The sequence below is a fragment of the Ctenopharyngodon idella genome, chromosome 24 (assembly GCF_019924925.1).
Source record: "Ctenopharyngodon idella isolate HZGC_01 chromosome 24, HZGC01, whole genome shotgun sequence".
Classification (NCBI taxonomy): Eukaryota; Metazoa; Chordata; class Actinopteri; order Cypriniformes; family Xenocyprididae; genus Ctenopharyngodon; species Ctenopharyngodon idella.
The window spans coordinates 2,974,764-2,997,281 of record NC_067243.1 but is presented as its reverse complement, the minus strand read 5'-3'; the positions used below and the strand labels follow the sequence as shown (position 1 = coordinate 2,997,281).

Genomic DNA, 22,518 nt, shown 5'->3' with positions numbered 1-22,518 from the left:
TGATGGAAACAACTAAGTTTATTGAACAATCTTAGTTGTGTCTTTCATTTGACAAGCACTGATTTCACCAGTGTTATTATACCAAGCAAAGCCAAATAACTTCTTCACTTTCTCTGGTCATGTTTTATAATGTTTTCTCTGTTGACTCATCCAGATTTTCTTCACTGCTGCTTTTTTTTTTTTTTTTTTTTTTGTGATAATCAGAGTCGGTTTCTTGCCACACCATCTGAGGGTAAATAAAATATGCACATTCAGTACAACCCAGTAACACTGTTTACATAACCCTAAAGCCTAGTAGTAAACCTGAAACCTAAAACTATTTTCATAAGAAATCCAATAGTTTGCCAAAGCCAAACATTTTCTTGTTTATTTTTCTATTTATTTATTTCAGATCAAGTTCTTGACATTACATGTGCTCCGTTTTTTCTTTTAGAGCACAGACCTTTAAGTGCACTTGATTTAAAGACATTTAGGCTGCCAAACAGTTACTATTAAGTTTTTATGACCACTCAAAAGTACTATAGTATTTTAATATATATATATATGGAATATCTGCATTATGAAAGACATACCTTTTTTCTGGTTGCTACAATAGCACAGAGAAGCATAATGAGAAGAACTGCCAAAACACTGCCATTAAAATGACCTGCCAGTCTGTAAAAGGATTATAACAAATACCATGTTATTTCAAACAAACTGATAAAAATCATTCAGTGCAGTTGTATAAGTCAGACTGCAAATAACAATGACTTTGAGCAATGAGACCACAGCCTACAAAATATATGTTTACATGCTTTTCCCTTTTGAGGATCCTCAAATATATGAGGAAAATAACATAGAAATAACTTGTTTGTCTGCCCCCAGGTGAAAAAGACATACTATTAAATGTATTATAAATGTACAATTAATCAAATTCAGAGGGAGACATCTCAGAACATTGCTTGCTGGAAGGGGAAAAAAATAATCCCAGAAGGTGCTCTTTGGTTGGGTTTCATAGGGACAATCCCACTTCCACAATTATGAGTTTCTTCTTGACTGCGTCAGTACTGTGTTCCATTTTCTGTTAATGTCTTTGGTTTTGCATGCATTACTAAACTTGCTTATGTCAATAATATAGAGTGTTTCAGGGGTGGTTTAAATTATATGTTAATTCAGACACAACTGTTACCAATGTGGGTAGTATTAAGACTGCACATGTACTTTGAAAATACCACAACCATACACTTTTTCTTTAGGGATGAGGATCAGACCCCCAATCCTGACCCTAACCTAACTGAACACACTGAAACAAGCTAATCCAAGCCTTAAGAACTGTTTGCAAATTGGGATTGGTACTAAAGTCTGCAGGACAATGGCCCCCCAGCGCTGGAGTTAAAGAAACTCCCTCATAATTCCCACCCTAGTGAAAATTTCTCAGCATATTGTCAATCCAGACTTGTAAATAGTAGTCTCAAAATAAATACAATTGATTTGGGTATGATTAATATTATAAAAGAGGCTTTCTAACCTGATGATATGGCCGTATCTGAGTGTCCTGGAGTAACAAAAACAGAAGCACACATACAGCACAGTTTAAATGAGATGTCAGAAGTCATATCATGTAACAGTTCTTAAAAAAAATAAAGGTTCCAAAAGATTTTCATAGTGATGCCATAGAAGAACCACTTTAGGTTCCCCAAAGAACCTTCCAGTGGTCAGTTCTTAAGAACCATCTTTTCTTTGTGTGAAGAACATTTTAATAATCTAAAGAACCTTTTTCCACTATAAAGAACCTTTAGTGGTTCCATGGATTTTAAAGTTTCTTCATGGAACCATCGATGCCAATAAAGAACCTTGTGTACATAAAGTGTACATATGTAACAGGGTCAAAAATGTGTTTCCACTTGCTACACTCATTTTCATGTATGGTCCCTTCAATCACACTGTACCTGCACACCACCTAGATAATGAACTGGTTCCGGTAGGGTCATTTAGATTTGTCCCAGCTGAGAGAGTGAATGGCTGCAGTAAGTGAGTGCTCCATGAGAAAAGTATATTGTACTGATTGTATAACCATCCTATGGACTAATATTGATACGTGTGTTTAAATGTATATTGTATGATTTGTGTTCAACATCAAGTTTGTTCAGCTCATAATAGAACATGCAAGAGGGTGATCTGCGAATCTGATCACCACTGTTTAATGTGTTGTCAACAGGTACATATTTCTCAATTGTGTTGTTGTATAACTGTTTATATAAATGTTAGTAATTTAGATTCGCTCCAGCAAAGAGAGTGAATGGCTGCGAACATGCATGAGGGTGATTTGCGAAACTGATCACTGCTGTTTAATGTGTTGAATAAAAGTATCTTCAAGCGTGAATTGCTGTCCATCCTGAGGTTTACACAACACAACGCGGAGACTACCCCGTTACACATACAACCCAGATATGGCAGGATAAAACAGTATATTACTTATTAACCTTTTTTTCAAACATTAAGGATGGAGTGAGATTTGGCTAATATTCCTATAATGAAATGTCACCTGTTTTTTTGGCTGGTCTTTCATGAGTGGACGTTGTCACGCCCATTGCCAAGCCTGAGGTGTCTGTATTTGGTTGTAAAGTTGTGGACTCTACATTGTGTTCCACTGGGCTCCATGTGGCACTGGTCTGTGTCCAGTGAACTGGACTGTAGTGATCAGCAGGCAGACATGAGGGCAGACACCTTAGTATTAGTGTATATTGTTAGTATATGATTATCTAATTTGCATTAGATCTTGCATAGCTGATATCAGTTAATAACAAATAATCTCTCAGTTTATTTGTTGATGTAGTGAACAGCAGACGTGATGGCACCAGACATCCTTTTGTCCCACTTTGATTAATACAAAAGAGTGTGATAGGACCCTCAGCGACAACTAAATGACTATTGTAATCAGAACTGCCAAAAGTGGAGGACAGGAAAGATGACATCAACGGCCCATTGATCAAAGGCTAATCTCATCACGAGTTGCCTTTGTTCACCTCAGCCCTCCATGCCTGAGTCCAAGGTGTGAATGACCATGGACTCCTAGGGCTGCCAAACCGGTTCTGGCTAGAGCACAGCAAGAACAAAGAAATGCTCCAAAATAAAGACAATTTCTATACATATTGGCTTGAAACCACAAAAATGGACAGGAATACTGTAAGGAACACGTCCTATACGTCTTTTTACTCATCCAGGAAACTGTGCACACACAGTGGAGACCGCACCTGGAATAAAAGCCAATGCAATCACACCCACTGAGACAGAAATGTGATACTTCAACCAATTCACATCAAGTCTGGACTCTACAAGTTCAGAACACTGCCACAAAAACTTTGAGAAAGGTTTGAAAAAGAAATAAAACATTTCCAAGGTCCTAAATACATTGTTTTATTTAACTGTGTATTTTTGGGACAATACAACAAGTTCCACTGGATGAAAGTTGGGCGTGTTAAGGGACGGACACCTGGAATGCTGTGACCTAATCACATCACCACATCAAGAAAGGCAAGGATTTGTAATCCCCTCCCCAACAGGAAGGAATAAAAGCTTCCCCAATTGAGCAAACCTCGTTCTGAGTTTCTGACCTGATGAGGGAAGAACAACAGCACGACCAAGGTGATACTCTTGCGAGTAAACCTTTCACCGCACGGACCTTCAAGCAGCCCAACTGCTTCTGCAGAGGACTTTGGCTCCTGACCTGCATAACTCAAGTACCTCCAACCTACAGAAGATCCTAAGGACTGACCACTATCTGACCTACAGTTCTCTGGATTACACAAAGACCTCCAGCACTCAGTGCAGCTCTGCAACTGTTGGAAAGCAATCCAGTCTCCCACTGCACACGGAAGGATACCAGTGGACAACGTTTCCCATTCCCGGACTGATCACCCTGACAAAGTGAAACGTAAATATAAGCTAACCAAACCTTTTCCCAAAGATCTTGGCATTAGGTTGTTGCTAAATGAGATTGCTATTTGTGTAGAGACTGTTTATCTAGGGTCAGCGTACACAGATAGATACATTAGACATGTTATCTGTAGTCATAGTAAATGCTTATTTACTATTTCATACCAGCATCCACAAAGACCACAATTGACTCCCTCATAGACTGCTAATTACCCATTCATTGCTTCGTCCAATCCGTTGCTCATCTACTTGGCATTCAATTTTGTTAACATCCATTTGTGTTGTAGTTTGTAGTTTCTGTTTGATTATTGATTAAATTTTCTTAGTAGTTTAGTCATGTTTCCTTAGTAGTTTAGTCATTTTCCTTTGTAGTATTTAGTGAGTGTGATATTTTACTCTTGTATGTCTTTTTTGTTAATAAATAATTTTATTGCAAACTGTGTCATTCTTGTGTTGATAATCAGAGGCTCTACAAGCTTGTCCGAATCTCACTAAATCCTTCAGATTGGTCAGATGATAAACTTCCACCAATTTATAAAATTCTAATTCAGTCAACAATCTTTCATGATTGTTCTTTATTGTCAAGGTAAGATTCCTTGCTTGTGCCCTGAAATATTGGAAGGAATCATCTGACTCAATATTAATATTAATACAAAATATTAATATTAATATTTAACACCATAAATAACTACATATGTGGTGCCCTCGAGTGAGGCTAGTCCAAAATCACTACAGGAGTCAGAGGTGGGTAGAGTATCCAAAAATTGTACTCAAGTAAAAGCAAAAATCTTGAAAGTAATAATCTTAATTCTGTCTTGACAGCTCTCAGGATATTGGTATGATAATTGAGATTGGCATGGTAATGGATATGACAATGTTAATGTATTTGGTCTTGGCAGAATAGATCTGATACGCTGCTGCTGCTGCAGAGCAAGTACCGAGACTTGTTACTGCCAATACATTCACAGACATCGCTGTGAGCATGTAAGACCAAGGAGTTGTCTCTAGACCACAGAGACAGGATTGTATTAAGGCACAGATCTGGTGAGGGGTATAGAAACATTTCTGCAGCATTAAAGGTCCCAATGAGCACACTGGCCTCCATCATCCGTTTGGAACCACCAGGACTCTTCCTAGAGTGGGCCACCCGGCCAAATTGAGCGATCAGCAGAGAAGGGCTTTAGTCAGGGAGCCGATGGTCACTCTGACAGAGCTCCAGCGTTTCTCTGTGGAGAGAGGAGAACCTTCCAGAAGAACAACCATCTCTGCAGCACTCCACCAATCAGGCCTTTATGGTAGAATGGCCAGACGGAAGCCACTCCTCAGTAAAAGGCACATGACATCCCGTCTGGAGTTTGCCAGAAGTCACCTAAGGGGACTCTCAGACCATGAGATCAACAAAGATTGAACTTTTCGGCCTGAATAGCAAGCATCATGTCTGGAGGAAACCAGGCACCGTTCATCACCTGGCCAGTACCATCCCTACAGTGAAGCATGGTGGTGGCAGCATCATGCTGTGGGGATGTTTTTCAGCACAGAGACATTCTTGATGAAAACTTGCTCCAGAGCGCTGTGGACCTCAGACTGGGGCGAAGGTTCATCTTCCAACAGGACAACGACCCTAAGCACACAGCCAAGATAAAAAACAAGTGGCTGTGGTACAACTCTGTGAATGTCCTTGAGTGGCCCAGCCAGAGCCCAGACTTGAACCCGATTGAACATCTCTGGAGAGATCTGAAAATTGCTGTGTGCCGACGCTCCCCATCCAACCTGATGGAGCTTGAGAGGTCCTGCAAAGAAGAATGAGAGAAACTGCCCAAAAATAGGTGTGCCAAGCTTGTAGCATCATACTCAAAAAGACTTGAGGCTGTAATTGGTGCCAAAGGTGCTTCAACAAAGTATTGAGCAAAAGCTGTTAATACTTATGTACATGTGATTTTTTTTCCTTTTTTATTTTTAATAAATTTGCTAATATTTCGAACAAACTTCTTTCACGTTGTCATTATGGGGTATTGTTTGTAGAATTTTGAGGGGCAAAAAATGAATTTAATCCCTTTTGGAATAAGGGTGTAACATAACAAAATGTTGAAAAAGTGAAGCACTGTGAATGCTCAGGTGGTTGCTGGGTTCCCATTACTATCAGCTTGCAACATTATATCTTTGCTCACGAGAACACACAGCATGCATTCTAGTGCTAAGCCAGTCGGCAAGGTAGCCAAGGCACACATAGCCGTTAGCGTTAAAGGCCCGCTGAAGTGTCTTTAAAAACGCACAGCATTATTCAATGTGTTGACGTAATTTCAACTGAAACAGGAAGACAGGGTGATATATCAAACAGCCCCGTCTCTTTTTTTAAAATAGCCAATAGCGTTTTGTTTATATCACAGCTCGGCCAGAGCCATTAAACTCAGTAAAACCTCTGTTTCCTTTTAATATCTCACCGTTTATCCTCCTAATCTACTCTATATCACTTTAAAATATAGCATTCTGTGCAGAATTCCAATGGGTCCTAATCCTTTCGTGGTCTGAGCCGACTCGCGAATATGATCCTCTCTGTGCTCTCATGTCCCTGGATCGGAGCAGACAGTGCTCGTGCTGCAGTGGTTCACGTTATACTTACGTGAAAACGGACTTCATTCGCATCAATGGAAAGCATATTTCCTCTGTCTGAACTGTTCCATTCTCTATATAGTGCACTATGTGCCATTCATAAAAAAGTATCCAATGAAAAAACTGCTTGAGTAGCTAGTTACTATTTACTTTGGATCATCCACATACACACACACACACACACACAATACAATAACATGTTATTATTTAGATAGATAATATTTAATTTATTTAAATGATTATATTATTATCATAATTAAATGTCTTTGCACCAAAAACATAAGAGACAAGCATTATTTCTGGCATTTCATCTGTATCCCCAATTTCGTTGCATGTCCGTTGCTTTGTATAATAACATATACAGCTACATTTGGAATATTAGACAATGTCAAAATCAAGTGAAAAAAAAATTTCTAGGTTACTGGTGTAACCCCCACTCCCTGAAGGAGGGAACGGAGACGTTACGTTGGACTGACGTCATGGGGTCTCGCCTGGGAGCCCAATCACCTCCAAGTGGTAATAAAACGAGCCAGTGAACACTGGCCAGTGAGATTTGCATGCCAAGTCACACCTACCCATACATATGGGTATAAATATGACCGGCATTACTCACTTCATTCATGATTTGCTGTGGAGCTAGGACAGGGATCCTGGCCATTCAGCAGTGGTTCAGGGCTGTGGCAGGGGGGACGTAACGTCTCCGTTCCCTCCTTCAGGGTTTACACCAGTGACCTAGACGTTCCCATTCAGTCAGTCACGTTTGACGTTACGTCGGACTTAGGTCATGGGGTCCCTATGGAAAGCGCCATAGCCACTGAACTGTGTTACGAGTGTTGGAGATGCAGATGCTGGCAAGCTACGGCTTGCCCTTTTGCCAACTGCTCTCACAATGTCTTAACCTACCCAGCTCTCCAAGTAATCATCATTTAAGGTCCAGTAGATGATTCTCTACTACAGAAACATTTTTGTTATGCTGGTTAAAAGTGTCCTCATATCCTGATTGCAATCACTATGTTAAACGGTCTAAATGTATTTTTTTTTATAAATATATCATCTGTGGAAGGCGTAGGACCATAAAATGTCATTATATACGGTCCAATTGAAATAATACAATGTCCTGTCTGTCAACGTATGTTTTTACATTCCCTCTAGCGTGCCCTGTTGAACAGACATCATACATCATCAGTGTGTTTCATGCTATGAAGAATTTATACAGACAGACCTCAGTCACGAGCACTGCAAACAAACAGCAGCCACTATTTACAGTTCCTACCGAATCAAAACAATGAGCTTATGCTGCGTTCACGGCATAACTGCCGTAATTTAGAGATGGCAACCCGTAACGTTCTAACCGGAGCTGTTCAGTCAGAATTATGCGTTTCCATGTCAACAGTATCAACACCAAATTTAATCTGCAGCAGTCAGGTACAAGCTCTCTAAGATTTTTTTACGTTCATTATTATTATTGTAATGTTATGTGCTTTGAGACATGAGGTAATTTAATGCCGTCTATTTTGATGTTTTGCCGAGAGCAGTTGTGTGTGTTCATGTGTTTTGGAGGAGGTGTGGCTTTGGAGACACTCTGAAGGGAGGGTGGGATCTTATTTGAAAGCTAGCTCGCTATTGCTAGCCTCTCCGAAATGTCCTATTGCACCTTTAAGCATGCCAAGCATCCTGCTACCGGCACACTAACAGGTAACACGCTATTACACTCTCTTTCAGAGAAAAGTGTCTTTGTTCTAAATGCATTAATTGAAAAGACTTTCATACCTGTATTCATAATGTAAGGATCAATCTCAGCTGCACAGTTCTTCACTGACAAATCTGTTTAAAGTGTAATGTTTTGTTAAAAAGACAGTTGATCATGAGTTGACTAAAACAGACACCATGTTGCACAAATCAGACCTGTAGCATCGTAACAGTAGGCATCATATTTCTTTCCGTCTTGAATCTTCTTGGTGATGCCGATTTGGCCATTAGCACAGAGTTCGTTTGACTCGTGACGGAGAATCACCAGCTTTGTGCTGTTTACCCAGCCATACCTGCAGAGAAAATATAGGTGGACCTGAAGTTGATGATGATCCTGCATGTTTGATGAAGTCAGTTAGTGATGTTCAGTTGAATGTCTGACCTGCATGTCTGTAGTCCGTTTTTATAGGCTTCCTCCACCTGCTCCATATTGGCTAATGAAGAAGACAAATCCTCACACAAGCTCTGGGCCATCTCATACGTCAGATTATAGCGTTCGCTCCCCTCGACATGAAACACTCCAACATAGCTGCAGCTCCGTGCATTCACCACTGAAAGAGAAACCGGGCAGAAATAATAGAAATAAATGAATTATATTTATATAGTGCCATTCTAGAACACAATAATTTCTGAAAAGCATACCAGACAAAGGGAGAGAAAAGAAAACCTACTAGAAAACCTTCTAGTAATAGAAACCAGAGGTTTAGAGCAGATTTGAGCTTAAATCTTAAAGAGGGAAAAGAGCTGATAACACAGAGACCTGCAGAAAGGTCAAGAGCTTTGGGGACCAATTAATAACACTTCACATTAATCTGGTCAAGTCTGGATGTTACTGTGCAGGGGTGGATGGAGTAGTTAAGACATGGATCTAATTGCAGGCTGATTTATTCAAACAAAGAAAGATGAAGACATTCCAGAAAACAAATAAGGCACAACAGTTTAAACATTAAAACAAAAACCAACACATGACAAATTAAACAGAGGGCTGTAAATGCATAGAATAATGAGGAACTCCACAAAACACAGCAGAACATAGTGTGTAACCTTGGGAACAGATAAAACCAGGAAATAAACATGTGAAATGCAAAGACATAGGGTGCTTCTCAATACTCAAACTGAAGCTTCCTTGTTTCCTCGCTCCTCCGTCCCAGAAACCGATCAAAAAAGCCATCTTGAAGGACATCACAATATCTTAATTGCACCGCGAGGAGGCGAGGAACGAGGAGTGAGAAAGCTTCTAAAGGAGCGAGGATACACAGATGTTTCCTATGTGGAAGTTTGATGCACGTATACATTCTCCTCCCCCTTCACATCTGTCACAATAATTTTAATGTATGCTTTACCTTTGCAGTTTAAATCATACATCTTACATATTTCAAAAGGGAATATTGCTTTATTATTATTATTATTTATGAACTGCTTAAACAACCAAACTTCAACAACATAAGGACAGATCCCTTGAGCACAGCTGATGACGCTGTGAAGTGACACTAAAATGTTTAAGAATATCCTTCGATCCATTTTCTTTCCTTGCAGCCTTCCCTCGTATCCTACAGGGGTGGAGTTGAGACGCAAGGAAAGGAAACGAGGATGCACAAATAAGAAATGAGAAGCATCTGCAATTTCTTCATGCTGCAATGCATGCTGGGAACGTGAACAACATTGTTCAGTATAAAACTGTTTCAGGTGATTCTATTAGTGGGATGGCATTTGTAATGGTACTCAAATACTTGAATGTCTAAGTAATTTTAATGAAGATATTTAGAGTATTCTTGTTCAGTTTGCTCAAAATAATCAAATGACTTGTACAGAAAAAAAAATCTTGAAGCATTTTTATATTTATTTGGAGAACATTTTGTAAGTTAAAATTAGACAAAACTGATGTTAATTTAAAGGCGCAGTAAGAGATTTCTGAAAAGCGCTGTTGAAGGTTGATTGGACCGAGCACCACAACACATTTGTAGCCAATCAACAGTGGGGGGCATATACACATGATGGAGGAGGAGAGAGAGTGAGCAAGATGGAGATTTAAAGAAAGACTGCAGAAAGAGAAATGGCTGAGAGACATTACAAAAGAGAAAATGTCAGAGGTATATCACTGGAAAAAGCAAGAGCTTTAGGACCCATGTTAATATTAGAAAAGCTTTCCAGTGCTGGAGAGACCTAAGCCAGAAGGCCTGAAAACGGATGCCGAGGTTTCATTGTTTCTGCTCCATACATGACTAACATTGGTTTTAAGTCTGTGCTGCTGGCAACAAACAACAAACTCTTGCTTGTATAACTCTTGCTAGCCAATTGCGTTCATGCAACACCAGAAAGTAATGTGATTGGCTGTTGTCACTATGATGGTCGCGTCAGCATCAAGCTTCAAACACGCACTCTGTCAAGAGTCAACACCGACTGCATAAGGACACCGACCCCCTGTGAATGCAGCATATTGCCTCACTTTCCTTCCAGTTACGTGAATGCTTCACTTAGCGTGTCGAAATGTTTTAACCAAGACCACTTCATTACATGTTTATGGAAGTTTTCTATATATATATATATATATATATATATATATATATATGAAAGCCTGTAGATTATGTAACCCCAGTAAAAATGCCCGCTATGTTAAAGCTGGGGCCTGGGTAAGTACACTGCTCAAAAAAATTAAAGGAACACTTTGAAAACACATCAGATCTCAATGGAGAAAAATATCATGCTGGATATCTATACTGATATGGACTGGGGTAATGTGTTAGGAACGAAAGGATGCCACATAGTTTGAGAGAAATGAAAATAATTAACCTACAGAGGACTGAATTCAAAAACACCCTGAAAATCAAAGTGAAAAAATGATGCAGCAGGCTAGTCTATTTTGCTGAAATTTCATTGCAGCAACTCAAAATAGTACTCAGTAGTTTGCATGGCCCCCCAGTGCTTGTATGCATGCCTGACAATGTCGGGGCATGCTCCTAATGAGACGACGGATGGTGTCCTGGGGTATTTCCTCCCAGGTCTGGACCAGGGCATCACTGAGCTCCTGGACAGTCTGAGGTGCAACCTGGCGGCATCGGATGGACCGAAACATAATGTCCCAGAGGTGTTCTATTGGATTTAGGTCAGGCGTGTGTAGGGTCTGACATTGGGTCTAAGGATTTCATCCCGATACCTAATGGCAGTCAGGGTGCCATTGTCTAGCCTGTAGAGGTCTGTGCGTCCCTCCATGGATATGCCTCCCCAGACCATCACTGACCCACCACCAAACCGGTCATGCTGAATGATGTTACAGGTAGCATAACATTCTCCACGGCTTCTCCAGACACTTTCATGTCTGTCACATGCTCAGGGTAAACCTGCTCTCATCTGTGAAAAGCACAGGGCGCCAGTGGCGGACCTGCCAATTCTGGTGTTCAATGGCAAATGCCAATCAAGCTCCACGGTGCCGGGCAGTGAGCACAGAGCCCACTAGAGGAAGTTGGGCCCTCAGGCCACCCAAGTCTGTTTCTGACTGTTTGGTCAGAGACATTCACACCAGTGGCCTGCTGGAGGTCATTTTGTAGGGCTCTGGCAGTGCTCATCCTGTTCCTCCTTGCACAAAGGAGCAGATACTGGTCCTGCTGATGGGTTAAGGACCTTCTACGGCCCTATCCAGCTCTCCTAGAGTAACTGCCTGTCTCCTGGAATCTCCTCCATGCTCTTGAGACTGTGCTGGGAGACACAGCAAACCTTCTGGCAATGGCACGTAGTGATGTGCCATCCTGGAGGAGTTGGACTGCCTGTGCAACCTCTGTAGGGTCCAGGTATCGCCTCATGTTACCAGTGGTGACACTGACCCTAGACAAATGCAAAACTAGTGAAAAACAGTCAGAAACACTGCCAGCAGCCATATCACCCTGTAGCCCAAGACTGGTTGCCCACTGAAGCTAAGCAGGGCTGAGCCTGCTTAGTACCTGGATGGGAGACATCCTGGGAAAACTAGGTTGCTGCTGGAAAAGGTGTAGTGAGGCCAGCAGGGGGTGCTCACCCTGTGGTCTGTGTGGGTCCTAACGCCCCAGTATAGTGATGGGGACACTATACTGTCAAAAAGCACCGTCCTTCGGATGAGACATTAAACCGAGGTCCTGACTCTCTGTGGTTGTTAAAAATACCAGGATGTCCTTCGAAAAGAGTAGGGGTGTAACCCTGACATCCTGGCCAAATTTGCCCATTGGCCTCTGACCATCATGGCCTTCTAATCATCCCCATACACTGATTGGCTTCATCACTCTGTCTCCTCTCCACCAATAAGCTGGTGTGTGGTGGGCGTTCTGGCGCAATATGGCTGCCGTCGCATCATCCAGGTGGATGCTGCACATTGGTGGTGGTTGAGGAGATTCCCCCTTCAATATGTAAAGTGCTTCGAGTGCCAAGAAAAGCACTATATAAATGTAAGGAATTATTATTATTATTATTATTATTATTAGAAAAGATGAGTAGGGAAAAAAATATCAGTGGCCTCCACCTTTAAAACATTCCTGTTTTGGGGGTCGTCTCATTGTTGCCCATCTAGTGCACCTGTTGTTAATTTCATTAACACCAAAGCAGCTGAAACTGATTAACAACCCCCTCTACTACTTAACTGACCAGATCAATAGGGGAGAGCGGGGCACAACCTAATGCTTTTTGACTTTCTCAGTTTGTGTAAATCTACTTAGGGTTCAGGAAATTTCTTTTGTTCCACATTAATTTCACACATGTCTGGTACAAATATGTGGCTTTGTTTCATTAATACAGTGTATACTTTTTTCTTTATTTACCCCGAAAGAAGGGAAGTGAAATGTGACAACATGCCCCATAGGTGGGGCACATTGTAAAATGTGATGGGGCATGTTGTAACATGACCATATGACAGCTAAAAATGTTATTTGATTTAATTTAAAAAATATACATGACAAACTAAAATAGTTTGTCAATAAAAGACAATAATTAGAACACTCGGTAGAACACCCTTGTACACTATGTCAGTATATTGACTTTATTTTGTTTTTCTGTGGATCCAGTTTCACGGTGAGTGAGGCTGAGGCATGTGCCAAACCTGAGCCTCTTCATGTCATGTCTACGCCAGAACCTGTTCACGCCAGGCCTGCCACACCAGGGCCTGCTCCCGCCATGCCTGGCACGCCAGGGCCTGCTCACGCCATGCCTGCCACGCCAGCCATGCCAGGGCCTGCTCACACCATGCCAGCTATGCCAAGGCCTGCTCATGCCATGCCCTGCTCACACCATGCCTGCCACGCCAGCCATGCCAGGACCTGTTCACGCCAGGGCCTATTCACACCTTGCCTGTCACACCATGTCCTGTTCACAACATGGCCTCCACATCAGAGACTTTTCACAAAATGGCCGACACTCCAGAGTCTCGACCCAAGATGGCTGCCACTCCAGAGTCTTGACCCAAGATGGCCACCATTCCAGAGTCTCGTGCCAAGATGGCCTGCCATACCAGAGTCTCATCTCAAGATGGCCACCATACCAGAGTCTCCAGAGGATGCAGCGCTGACCATTATGGCCACAGCTATTTTATGTGTGTGGGCTGCTCACACATCGGCTCCAGCCCCTGACCAGCGTCCAGAGGGGACTCCAGCCCCTGACCAACGTCCAGAGGGGACTCCAGCCCCTGACCAGCGTCCAGAGGGGACTCCAGCCCCTGACCAGCGTCCAGAGGGGACTCCAGCCCCTGACCAACGCCCAGAGATGGCTGCCACGCCTGTGCCTCGTCATGCCACGGCTGCCACGCCTGAACCTGTTCACGCCACGCCAGAGCCTCGTCACGCCACGGCTGCCATGCCAGAGCCCCGTCACGCCACGGCTGCCACGCCAGAGCCTCGTCACGCCACGGCTGCCACAGCTGCCATGCCTGAGCCTCGTCACGCCACGGCTGCCACGCCTGAGCCTCGTCACGCCACGGCTGCCACGCCTGAGCCTCGTCACGCCACGGCTGCCACGCCTGAGCCTCGCCACGCCACGACTACCATGCCAGAGCCTCTCCATGCCACGGCTGCCATGCCAGACCCCCCTCATGTCATGTCTGCCCAACTTTCCCCTAAAAAATTTTTTTGGGTTCACGGCTTCACGGGGCTTATTGTTTTTATAAAACTGTTACCACACAATACAAATATTAAAGGCAAAAAAATGTATCAATGCAACTTTTATGAAGTTAAATCATTAAAAGGCTTCCTTCTGCTGAAAAAAAATAGTCCCTGACCGTGAACAGCAACAGAAGTTACATTTATTACTCCATTAGATGGCGGCAAAGACTGTCTTTATGAGCGAGTCACTCATTACTTACATACAGTGGGTACGGAAAGTATTCAGACCCCTTAAATTTTTCACTCTTTATTATATTGCAGCCATTTGCTAAAATCATTTAAGTTCATTTTTTTCCTCATTAATGTACACACAGCACCCCATATTGACAGAAAAACACAGAATTGTTGACATTTTTGCAGATTTATTAAAAAAGAAAAACTGAAATATCACATGGTCCTAAGTATTCAGACCCTTTGCTGTGGCACTTATATATTTAACTCAGGTGCTGTCCATTTCTTCTGATCATCCTTGAGATGGTTCTACACCTTCATTTGAGTCCAGCTGTGTTTGATTATACTGATTGGACTTGATTAGGAAAGCCACACACCTGTCTATATAAGACCTTACAGCTCACAGTGCATGTCAGAGCAAATGAGAATCATGAGGTCAAAGGAACTGCCTGAAGAGCTCAGAGACAGAATTGTAGCAAGGCACAGATCTAGCCAAGGTTACAAAAAAATTTCTGCTGCACTTAAGGTTCCTAAGAGCACAGTGGCCTCCATAATCCTTAAATGGAAGACGTTTGGGACGACCAGAACCCTTCCTAGAGCTGGCCGTCCGGCTAAACTGAGCTATCGGGGGAGAAGAGCCTTGGTGAGAGAGGTAAAGAAGAACCCAAAGATCACTGTGGCTGAGCTCCAGAGATGCAGTCGGGAGATGGGAGAAAGTTGTAGAAAGTCAACCATCACTGCAGCCCTCCACCAGTCGGGGCTTCATGGCAGAATGGCCCGACGGAAGCCTCTCCTCAGTGCAAGACACATGAAAGCCCGCATGGAGTTTGCTAAAGATGGTGAGAAATAAGATTCTCTGGTCTGATGAGACCAAGATAGAACTTTTTGGCCTTAATTCTAAGCGGTATGTGTGGAGAAAACCAGGCACTGCTCATCACCTGTCCAATACAGTCCCAACAGTGAAGCATGGTGGTGGCAGCATCATGCTGTGGGGGTGTTTTTCAGCTGCAGGGACAGGACGACTGGTTGCAATCGAGGGAAAGATGAATGCGGCCAAGTACAGGGATATCCTGGACGAAAACCTTCTCCAGAGTGCTCAGGACCTCAGACTGGGCCGAAGGTTTACCTTCCAACAAGACAATGACCCTAAGCACACAGCTAAAATAACGAAGGAGTGGCTTCACAACAACTCTGTGACTGTTCTTGAATGGCCCAGCCAGAGCCCTGACTTAAACTCAATTGAGCATCTCTGGAAAGACCTAAAAATGGCTGTCCACCAACGTTTACCATCCAACCTGACAGAACTGGAGAGGATCTGCAAGGAGGAATGGCAGAGGATCCCCAAATTCAGGTGTGAAAAACTTGTTGCATCTTTCCCAAAAAGACTCATGGCTGTATTAGATCAAAAGGGTGCTTCTACTAAATACTGAGCAAAGGGTCTGAATACTTAGGACCATGTGATATTTCAGTTTTTCTCTTTTAATAAATCTGCAAAAATGTCAACAATTCTGTGTTTTTCTGTCAATATGGGGTGCTGTGTGTACATTAATGAGGAAAAAAAATGAACTTAAATGATTTTAGCAAATGGCTGCAATATAACAAAGAGTGACAAATTTAAGGGGGTCTGAATACTTTCCGTACCCACTGTCTGTGTTATGTATGCATCTATGGTGGAAACAAATGATGTCACTACCGAAACAGTCAGGACCGAAACGTGTTGAAGTTTCGGTTGTGACGATTTTAGGTACTTTTGAGCTGAGCTCAAAGATGCTAATCAGCACATGGTTAGCTAGCACAGTTCTGAACTGTTGTACACATATAAATACTACATTTTATGGAATAACACTCAAAGTTTCCTTAATTGCAGAAAAAGGTGTTTGGTAGTGACATTCCTTAAAGTAACACACAGATTTTCAGACTTTTGAACACATTTAACTCAAAATGATGGACCTATCTACTATGAAAGAGAGACTATGAGAGAGAGGGACACAGGAATATTTCCTGATCAAAAATGTAGAAGTGAAGTCTCAGACAATGGACTAAAAATAAAATAAAATATAAAATAGATATTATTATTTTTTTAATGTTTACTTTATATATATATATATATATATATATATATATATATATTAGTTCAATATAATTTTCACAAGTTGAAATTTAGGGGTTAGGGTTCGGGACAGCCACCTCCCAATTGAAAGTGCCCAATAAATGATGATTATATATATTTTAAGCTTGCTGATATTTTAAATTTTATTGTGGGATTCAATAGATAATAGAAGGATCTTAGTAAACATCTAAAATTTGAATACTTAAATGCTTTTTAAATGTGTTTGTTGTTGTTGTTGTAGGACAGCAGTTTTTGCACCAATTCTGTAGAATGGCCCATATAGCAATACCAGTAAATTTTGACATTGTGGGGACATTTTTAAGTCACCATGAAGAAACAAGCTTACAAATAAAACAGAATGATGTTGTTTGAAAATGTAAAAATGCAGAAAGTTTTGTGATGGGTAGGTTCAGGTTTGGGTACCTCTGTATCTGAGGGAGAAAATGATTGTGCATATAAGCCTCATTGTCCTCCAGATTCTTTCTAAACGAGATTTAAAGCGTTGTAACTCTTTATATTTGTGCATCAACAAAAAAGTTTTTGTGTATTTGTTTAACAGATTGTTTTGTCAAATCTAGAGGGTTTCAATTTTGCATTTGTGTTGATTGAAACTAGGTAATTAAGAGCGCTGGGATGTGTTGTTTTTGAAATCATGTTGAGTGCTCGTTGCCGCTATCGGTGGCGCAACAGTGTTCTCTTGGCGCTCGTGCACACTGCGCAGTCTTCACATGGACGAGCGCTTCAATCTATCGCTGTTGCGACCGGAGACTCTATTCGTTCCGGTGAAATCACAAAACAAAGTGCACATAAACGTGTCCCTGCTCTTGATATACAATCACTGATGAACACCTTCGGTTTTAATGAGAAAAAAATAAAATAAAATATGCGAGGGCGGATTAGAACCCAGAACCTCTGGCACGCAGAACAAAAGTTCTACTCCTAGCCCATCAGGACAAACTATTAAAAATTGCGGATCAAAGTATTTATTGGCTAATGTAAATATTCTTGGGACTAACAATATATTGTATTATAGTAGGTGTAAGGACGAAATTATTATATTAATCATGAGGTCTATGTCAATTTTTTTTGTGCATTTATTATTGTAATGATACAATTACAATACACCCCCCACCACACACATTCCTGTCCCACCCACTTTTTAAAACAAAGTTACGCCACTGCATTTCAGGTCTCCTCTATTAAAATGTAAGAATCTCTTTAATCAAGTAGACATAATTGATCAACAAAAGAAAAGAAAACCCGAGTGATATTCGTCTAGAGACGCTGTAATCGAAGAAGAGTTGAGACTGTTACGTTGTTTGGTATCACACGATTGTCGAGAGGACGCCTCGTTTAACACGCACGGTGTGTTATGCAGTAATTTAAAAGTGTTCACACAGAAGCAAAAGACATTTTCGATTGGAAATTTATTTCAAGAAGTTTGTGAGTGAAAGAAAGTGGAAATTGAGTTCTTTGGAGCAACAAGGGGTTAAAACGGTCAAGTTCATCCGTGGTCTTGGTCAGGTTTTTTTGTTGTTGTTGTTGTTGTTGTTGTTTTGTTTTCTTGTTCCTTCTTTCTATTTCTGATTCGGTTTCATCGTGGCCCTGTTGAATGTGTGCTGCAAACTCTGAGTTGACGCTGTATGGAGATCGATGTTTTACGGAATGGAGTTCCCGGATTCCCGGATTTCGTCCAAACTCTCGTATTCGCGGAGGGAGCGAGGACTGGCGAGCCGCACGGAGTTCTCAACAAGTGCTACTGAGTGACATTGACATTGCTGTTGCTGAACTGGACGGTAGGACAGTGAACTAGTAGCACACACAGCGCGTTTCACTGCACTCTTTTGAAAGGATTGTAATAGGAGAGACTGAATGACAAATAATTTCATTGTCATTAACTGAATTCAGCCGCATTCACAAGGTTGTGAATGAACCTCAAGTACTGAACTACAAGACTCTTGAAAATTGAGCTTTGAATTCACATTTGAACTTACTCAGATTAGTTGGGTTTTCTGCCTAATTGTTTTTTTTTTTTTTTTTTCTAATTTGATCAAGTGTATTTGTTATTTCCTTTCTTTCTTATTTTTCCTATTTTACAAGTTCGAGACAAGGAAGGGAAACTTATTCCTTAAATTTCAAAAAAGAGTGAACACACTGAGTTATTAATACAGATTTATTTAATTTTATTTATTTTAATGTGAAAAAAGAAAAGGATACAGTCCCCATTTTATTTTATTTTACCTCTTCCAGAGTGAACAAAGGAATAAGTTGAAACCTCAAAAAGGAGAAAACAAAAAGATTAGCTTCATTAACAGATGTGAAGTTGTGGTGAATGGTGATTGAAATTGCCATTTGAGTTTTTCTTTAGTTTTCATTTGAAGTCCTTGAAGTCTATAAAGAAAAAAAGGGAAGTTACTGTCAAAATAACTTGCATTGAAATATCTTTTCCTTACTTTTTTGTTTGAGAAAGTTACTAATTGTATTTTCTTTATTTATTTATTTATTTTTTCCTTCTTATTCCTTTAAATTGGTGCATTTCAATTAAGTCAAACATTTGTGTTTGACTAATAACACCTGAATCGAACATCTTACCGTGTCTGAGTGATTCATTGTTGTTGTTGAGCTCCTTATTCTCCGTAGGCAAACCTGAACTCCTGAAAAGCTGGGACATACGCAGAATCCATCGTGTCTGCAGTACTTTGTGCAGCGGGTTACAGTGAGCAAGTAATATACTTTAAAAGAACACACTTAAGTGTGAATTAAATGTTTTGTTTTCGCTATTTGTAATTGATTTCAAATGTATCACAGATTAAGTTTATATTCAATGCAATAAGTTGGACTTTTGAGTGATTCACTTAAGTGGGACTTTAATACATCTTTATATGTACTTTGAAATATGATAAAAGTGTACTTCCAAATGTACTGACAAGCAATTAATGTGAACTAAAATATACTTTAATGTCATTTACATGTACACTATTATATAATTAAATATATTTGTAATTACATTTTTCTAATAATGAAGTTTTTAAAATTTTTATTTTAATAATCTCTTAATTACCTAGTTACAATAATACACAAAGTCATGATCCCTCTGACGAGTTTTCTCACCTGTGGTCGCCTCTGATCTGGAGGAGGCCAGTAATCCAGACACGAGTCCCAGCAGCACCATCCACATCCTGATGAATCTGTGAGTGTGAGCCATGCGAGTGAAGGGTTGCTCTTCAATCCAGAAGGGACTTTGCTGCCTGTAGAATAGAGCTGGGATAGAGTTTGCTGTAAATTTGGAGTATTGTGAGGTGAGGTTTCAGTGTCAGCACTAATAGAGATGAGAGGAAAGGGTGGTGCGTGTTTGAACGCTCCCTTCTACTCCTCCCTCAACCGCTCTCTGTCTCTCTCTCTCCTTCAGTGTGTTCAGAGAGTGAATCTGTTTATCTGTACAACACTGACTGCCATGATTCCTGATTCATCCTTCACCTCATGATCTACTGCATCTACCATAAGCTACAGCTTTCTCTCCTCACGGTTCACATGTACTGTATGTGGAGTCACATGAAATGAAAGCAATGCACTAAATGAAACTGGAGTTCTAGAGAAGAACAGTCAGATGGGAATTCATGCGTTGTTAGTAGTTGCAAAGATGGAAAAAAAAAACTAATTTTGGCGAGTTGAATGTTAAAGTTTCAAACTACTGTCAGCTTACAAAATGATACTAATAATCTCACAAAAAAGAAAATATCCAGGCCACATTTCTATAGATCAAAACAAAAAATTATATATTATATCAATGTTTTCATTGTTTATGTTTGTGTTTTATTTTTCCAAGATATTTAACGCAAATCATTTTTGGGTATTGTATTTTCATTTATATATTGTGAAGACGAATCTTTATATTTAATCCAATGAGGACTTTCTCCATTTTGAGTGACAGACTGTGATTGTCCAATGAGGATTCAGCCTGGTGGAGGGGGCGGAGCACAAGGAAAAAACTTTGAGAGAAGAGCGAGCAACAAGCCGTTTACTGGGTAAGATAACTGATTTAACATCTTAAACTCAGTGACACGTGAACTTAATTAGTCTCTCTTCTCATGCTCTCCCATCTACATACGTAACGTTAGTTAGCTGTAGTTGTTGATGCCGCTGAATAGATTTGATTAGCCAACAGTATAGCTAGCTGCCAGAGCCCCCAATAGTAAAGCATCAGGCCAGTATTTTCAGAGATGAGATTCTGATATTTCTGATCATGAGCTTGATCAGAAGGTTAGATCTATAAAGGCAAGAATGCCTCATGCTGGATACAGGCTGGTAAAAGGGTCTCTACAAGCAATGGGATATCAAGTTACATGGAGAAGAGTGAAGATGTCTTTGCAACGTGTGGATGGTGCAGGGGTACTTTCAAGGATGGTCCAGCTGTCATGCATAGCAAGACGTACGTACTCTGTTCCTGCTCCTTTGTCTCTTGTCCATGTAGACACTAATCACAGGCTGATAAGGTAATTTTTAATATTTTTATTAGCTTTACCATAAATTTGTCTTGTTTATTTGTGATGTTGATGTTATATCACTGTCCCCCGGTTTCACAGACAAGGCTTAAGTTAGTCCTAGACTAAAATGCATGTTTAAACTGTTTTAACTGAAAGCAACTTGCACTGACATATTTTAAAATATGTCACTGCCATTGTTTTGTCTCAAGATTCATACCAGTAACGATTTTTTTTGAAGGCACATTTAGAAAAGCTACTTAAATGTCCTAATTGATCTAAGGTCTAATCCTGGCTTAACCTAAGCCTTGTCTGTGAAACCAGGCCTAAATCTTATTATACACTACTGTTCAAAGGTTTTTTTGTTTTGTTTTTTAATGCGTTTATTTGTAATTTTGTGGAATATTATTACAGGTTAAAAGAACTGTTTTCTGTTTTAATATTTTATATTTTATTATGTAACTTATTCCTGTGATCAAAGCTGAATTTTCAGCATCATTACTGCTGATTTGATGCTCAAGAAACATTTATGTTGAAAACAGTTGTGTACAGTTTTTTTATATATATATTTCAGGGTTCTTTGATGATTAGAAAGTTTAAAAAAAAAACAGCATTTCTCTGAAATAGAATGTTTTTGTAACATTATACACTGTTCAAAAGTTTGGGGTCAGTAAAAATGTTTTAATTTTTGGAAATAAGTTAATACTTTTATTCAGCAAGGATGTATTAAATTAATCAAAAGTGACAGTAAAGACATTTATAATGTAACAAAAGATTTCTACTTCAGATAAATGCTTTTCTTTCTATTCATAAAAGAATCCTGAAGAAAATTGTACACAACTGTTGTGCAAAGCTAGAGGTATGTAAACAGGTCGTTTTTATCCTATCAGTGACACTGACACCACAAATATGAGCGTTAACCCGGGGTTTAGGAATGTACAATGTGAAACGTCAGCTTATGAATACCCAGGATTAATTGTTAACCCCGGGTAAATTGTGAGCAGTGTGAAACGTGAAGCAAGATAACCCAGGATTTCTTTTACCCGGGCTTTAGAATGACCCAGGGTTACCTATTTCAAGTGCAAATTTATTTTAAATTGTAATAGTATTTCACAATATTACTGTTTTTACTGTATTTTGGATCAAATAAATACAGCTTTGGTGAGCAGAAGAGACTGTTAATGTTAAAAACATTAAAAAATCTTACCAATCCCAAATTTTTGAACAATAGTGCTGGCTAACTTTTTAAGTAAACACTAAACACCTAATGTAAATCTATGTATATGTGTTGTCTTGAATGAAAGTGTTAACATTTAAACTATGTAGATAGAGATGTGCTGTTTGACAAAACTATAAAAAAGAAATCCTG

At 40.3% G+C, this 22,518-nt stretch overlaps 1 protein-coding gene and 1 long non-coding RNA gene across 10 annotated transcripts in view; both read right to left on the bottom strand.

Moving 5' to 3' along the window:
- cd44b (CD44 molecule (Indian blood group) b) overlaps positions 1 to 22,518 on the bottom strand; it is a 176,085-nt gene continuing 153,567 nt past the window's right edge. For all 9 annotated transcript variants that reach the window (XM_051885242.1, XM_051885251.1, XM_051885250.1 and 6 more), the window contains one exon: positions 1 to 226. In XM_051885242.1, the coding sequence (XP_051741202.1) occupies positions 118 to 226 (109 nt within the window). In that variant the 3' untranslated portion in view covers positions 1 to 117. The remainder of the gene's footprint in view (positions 227 to 22,518) is intronic.
- LOC127507841 (uncharacterized) lies at positions 18,689 to 19,768 on the bottom strand. The gene is made up of 2 exons (XR_007928474.1): positions 19,261 to 19,768; positions 18,689 to 19,059 (listed from the first exon to the last, which is right to left on the bottom strand). It is a non-coding gene; the product is annotated as an uncharacterized LOC127507841 (long non-coding RNA).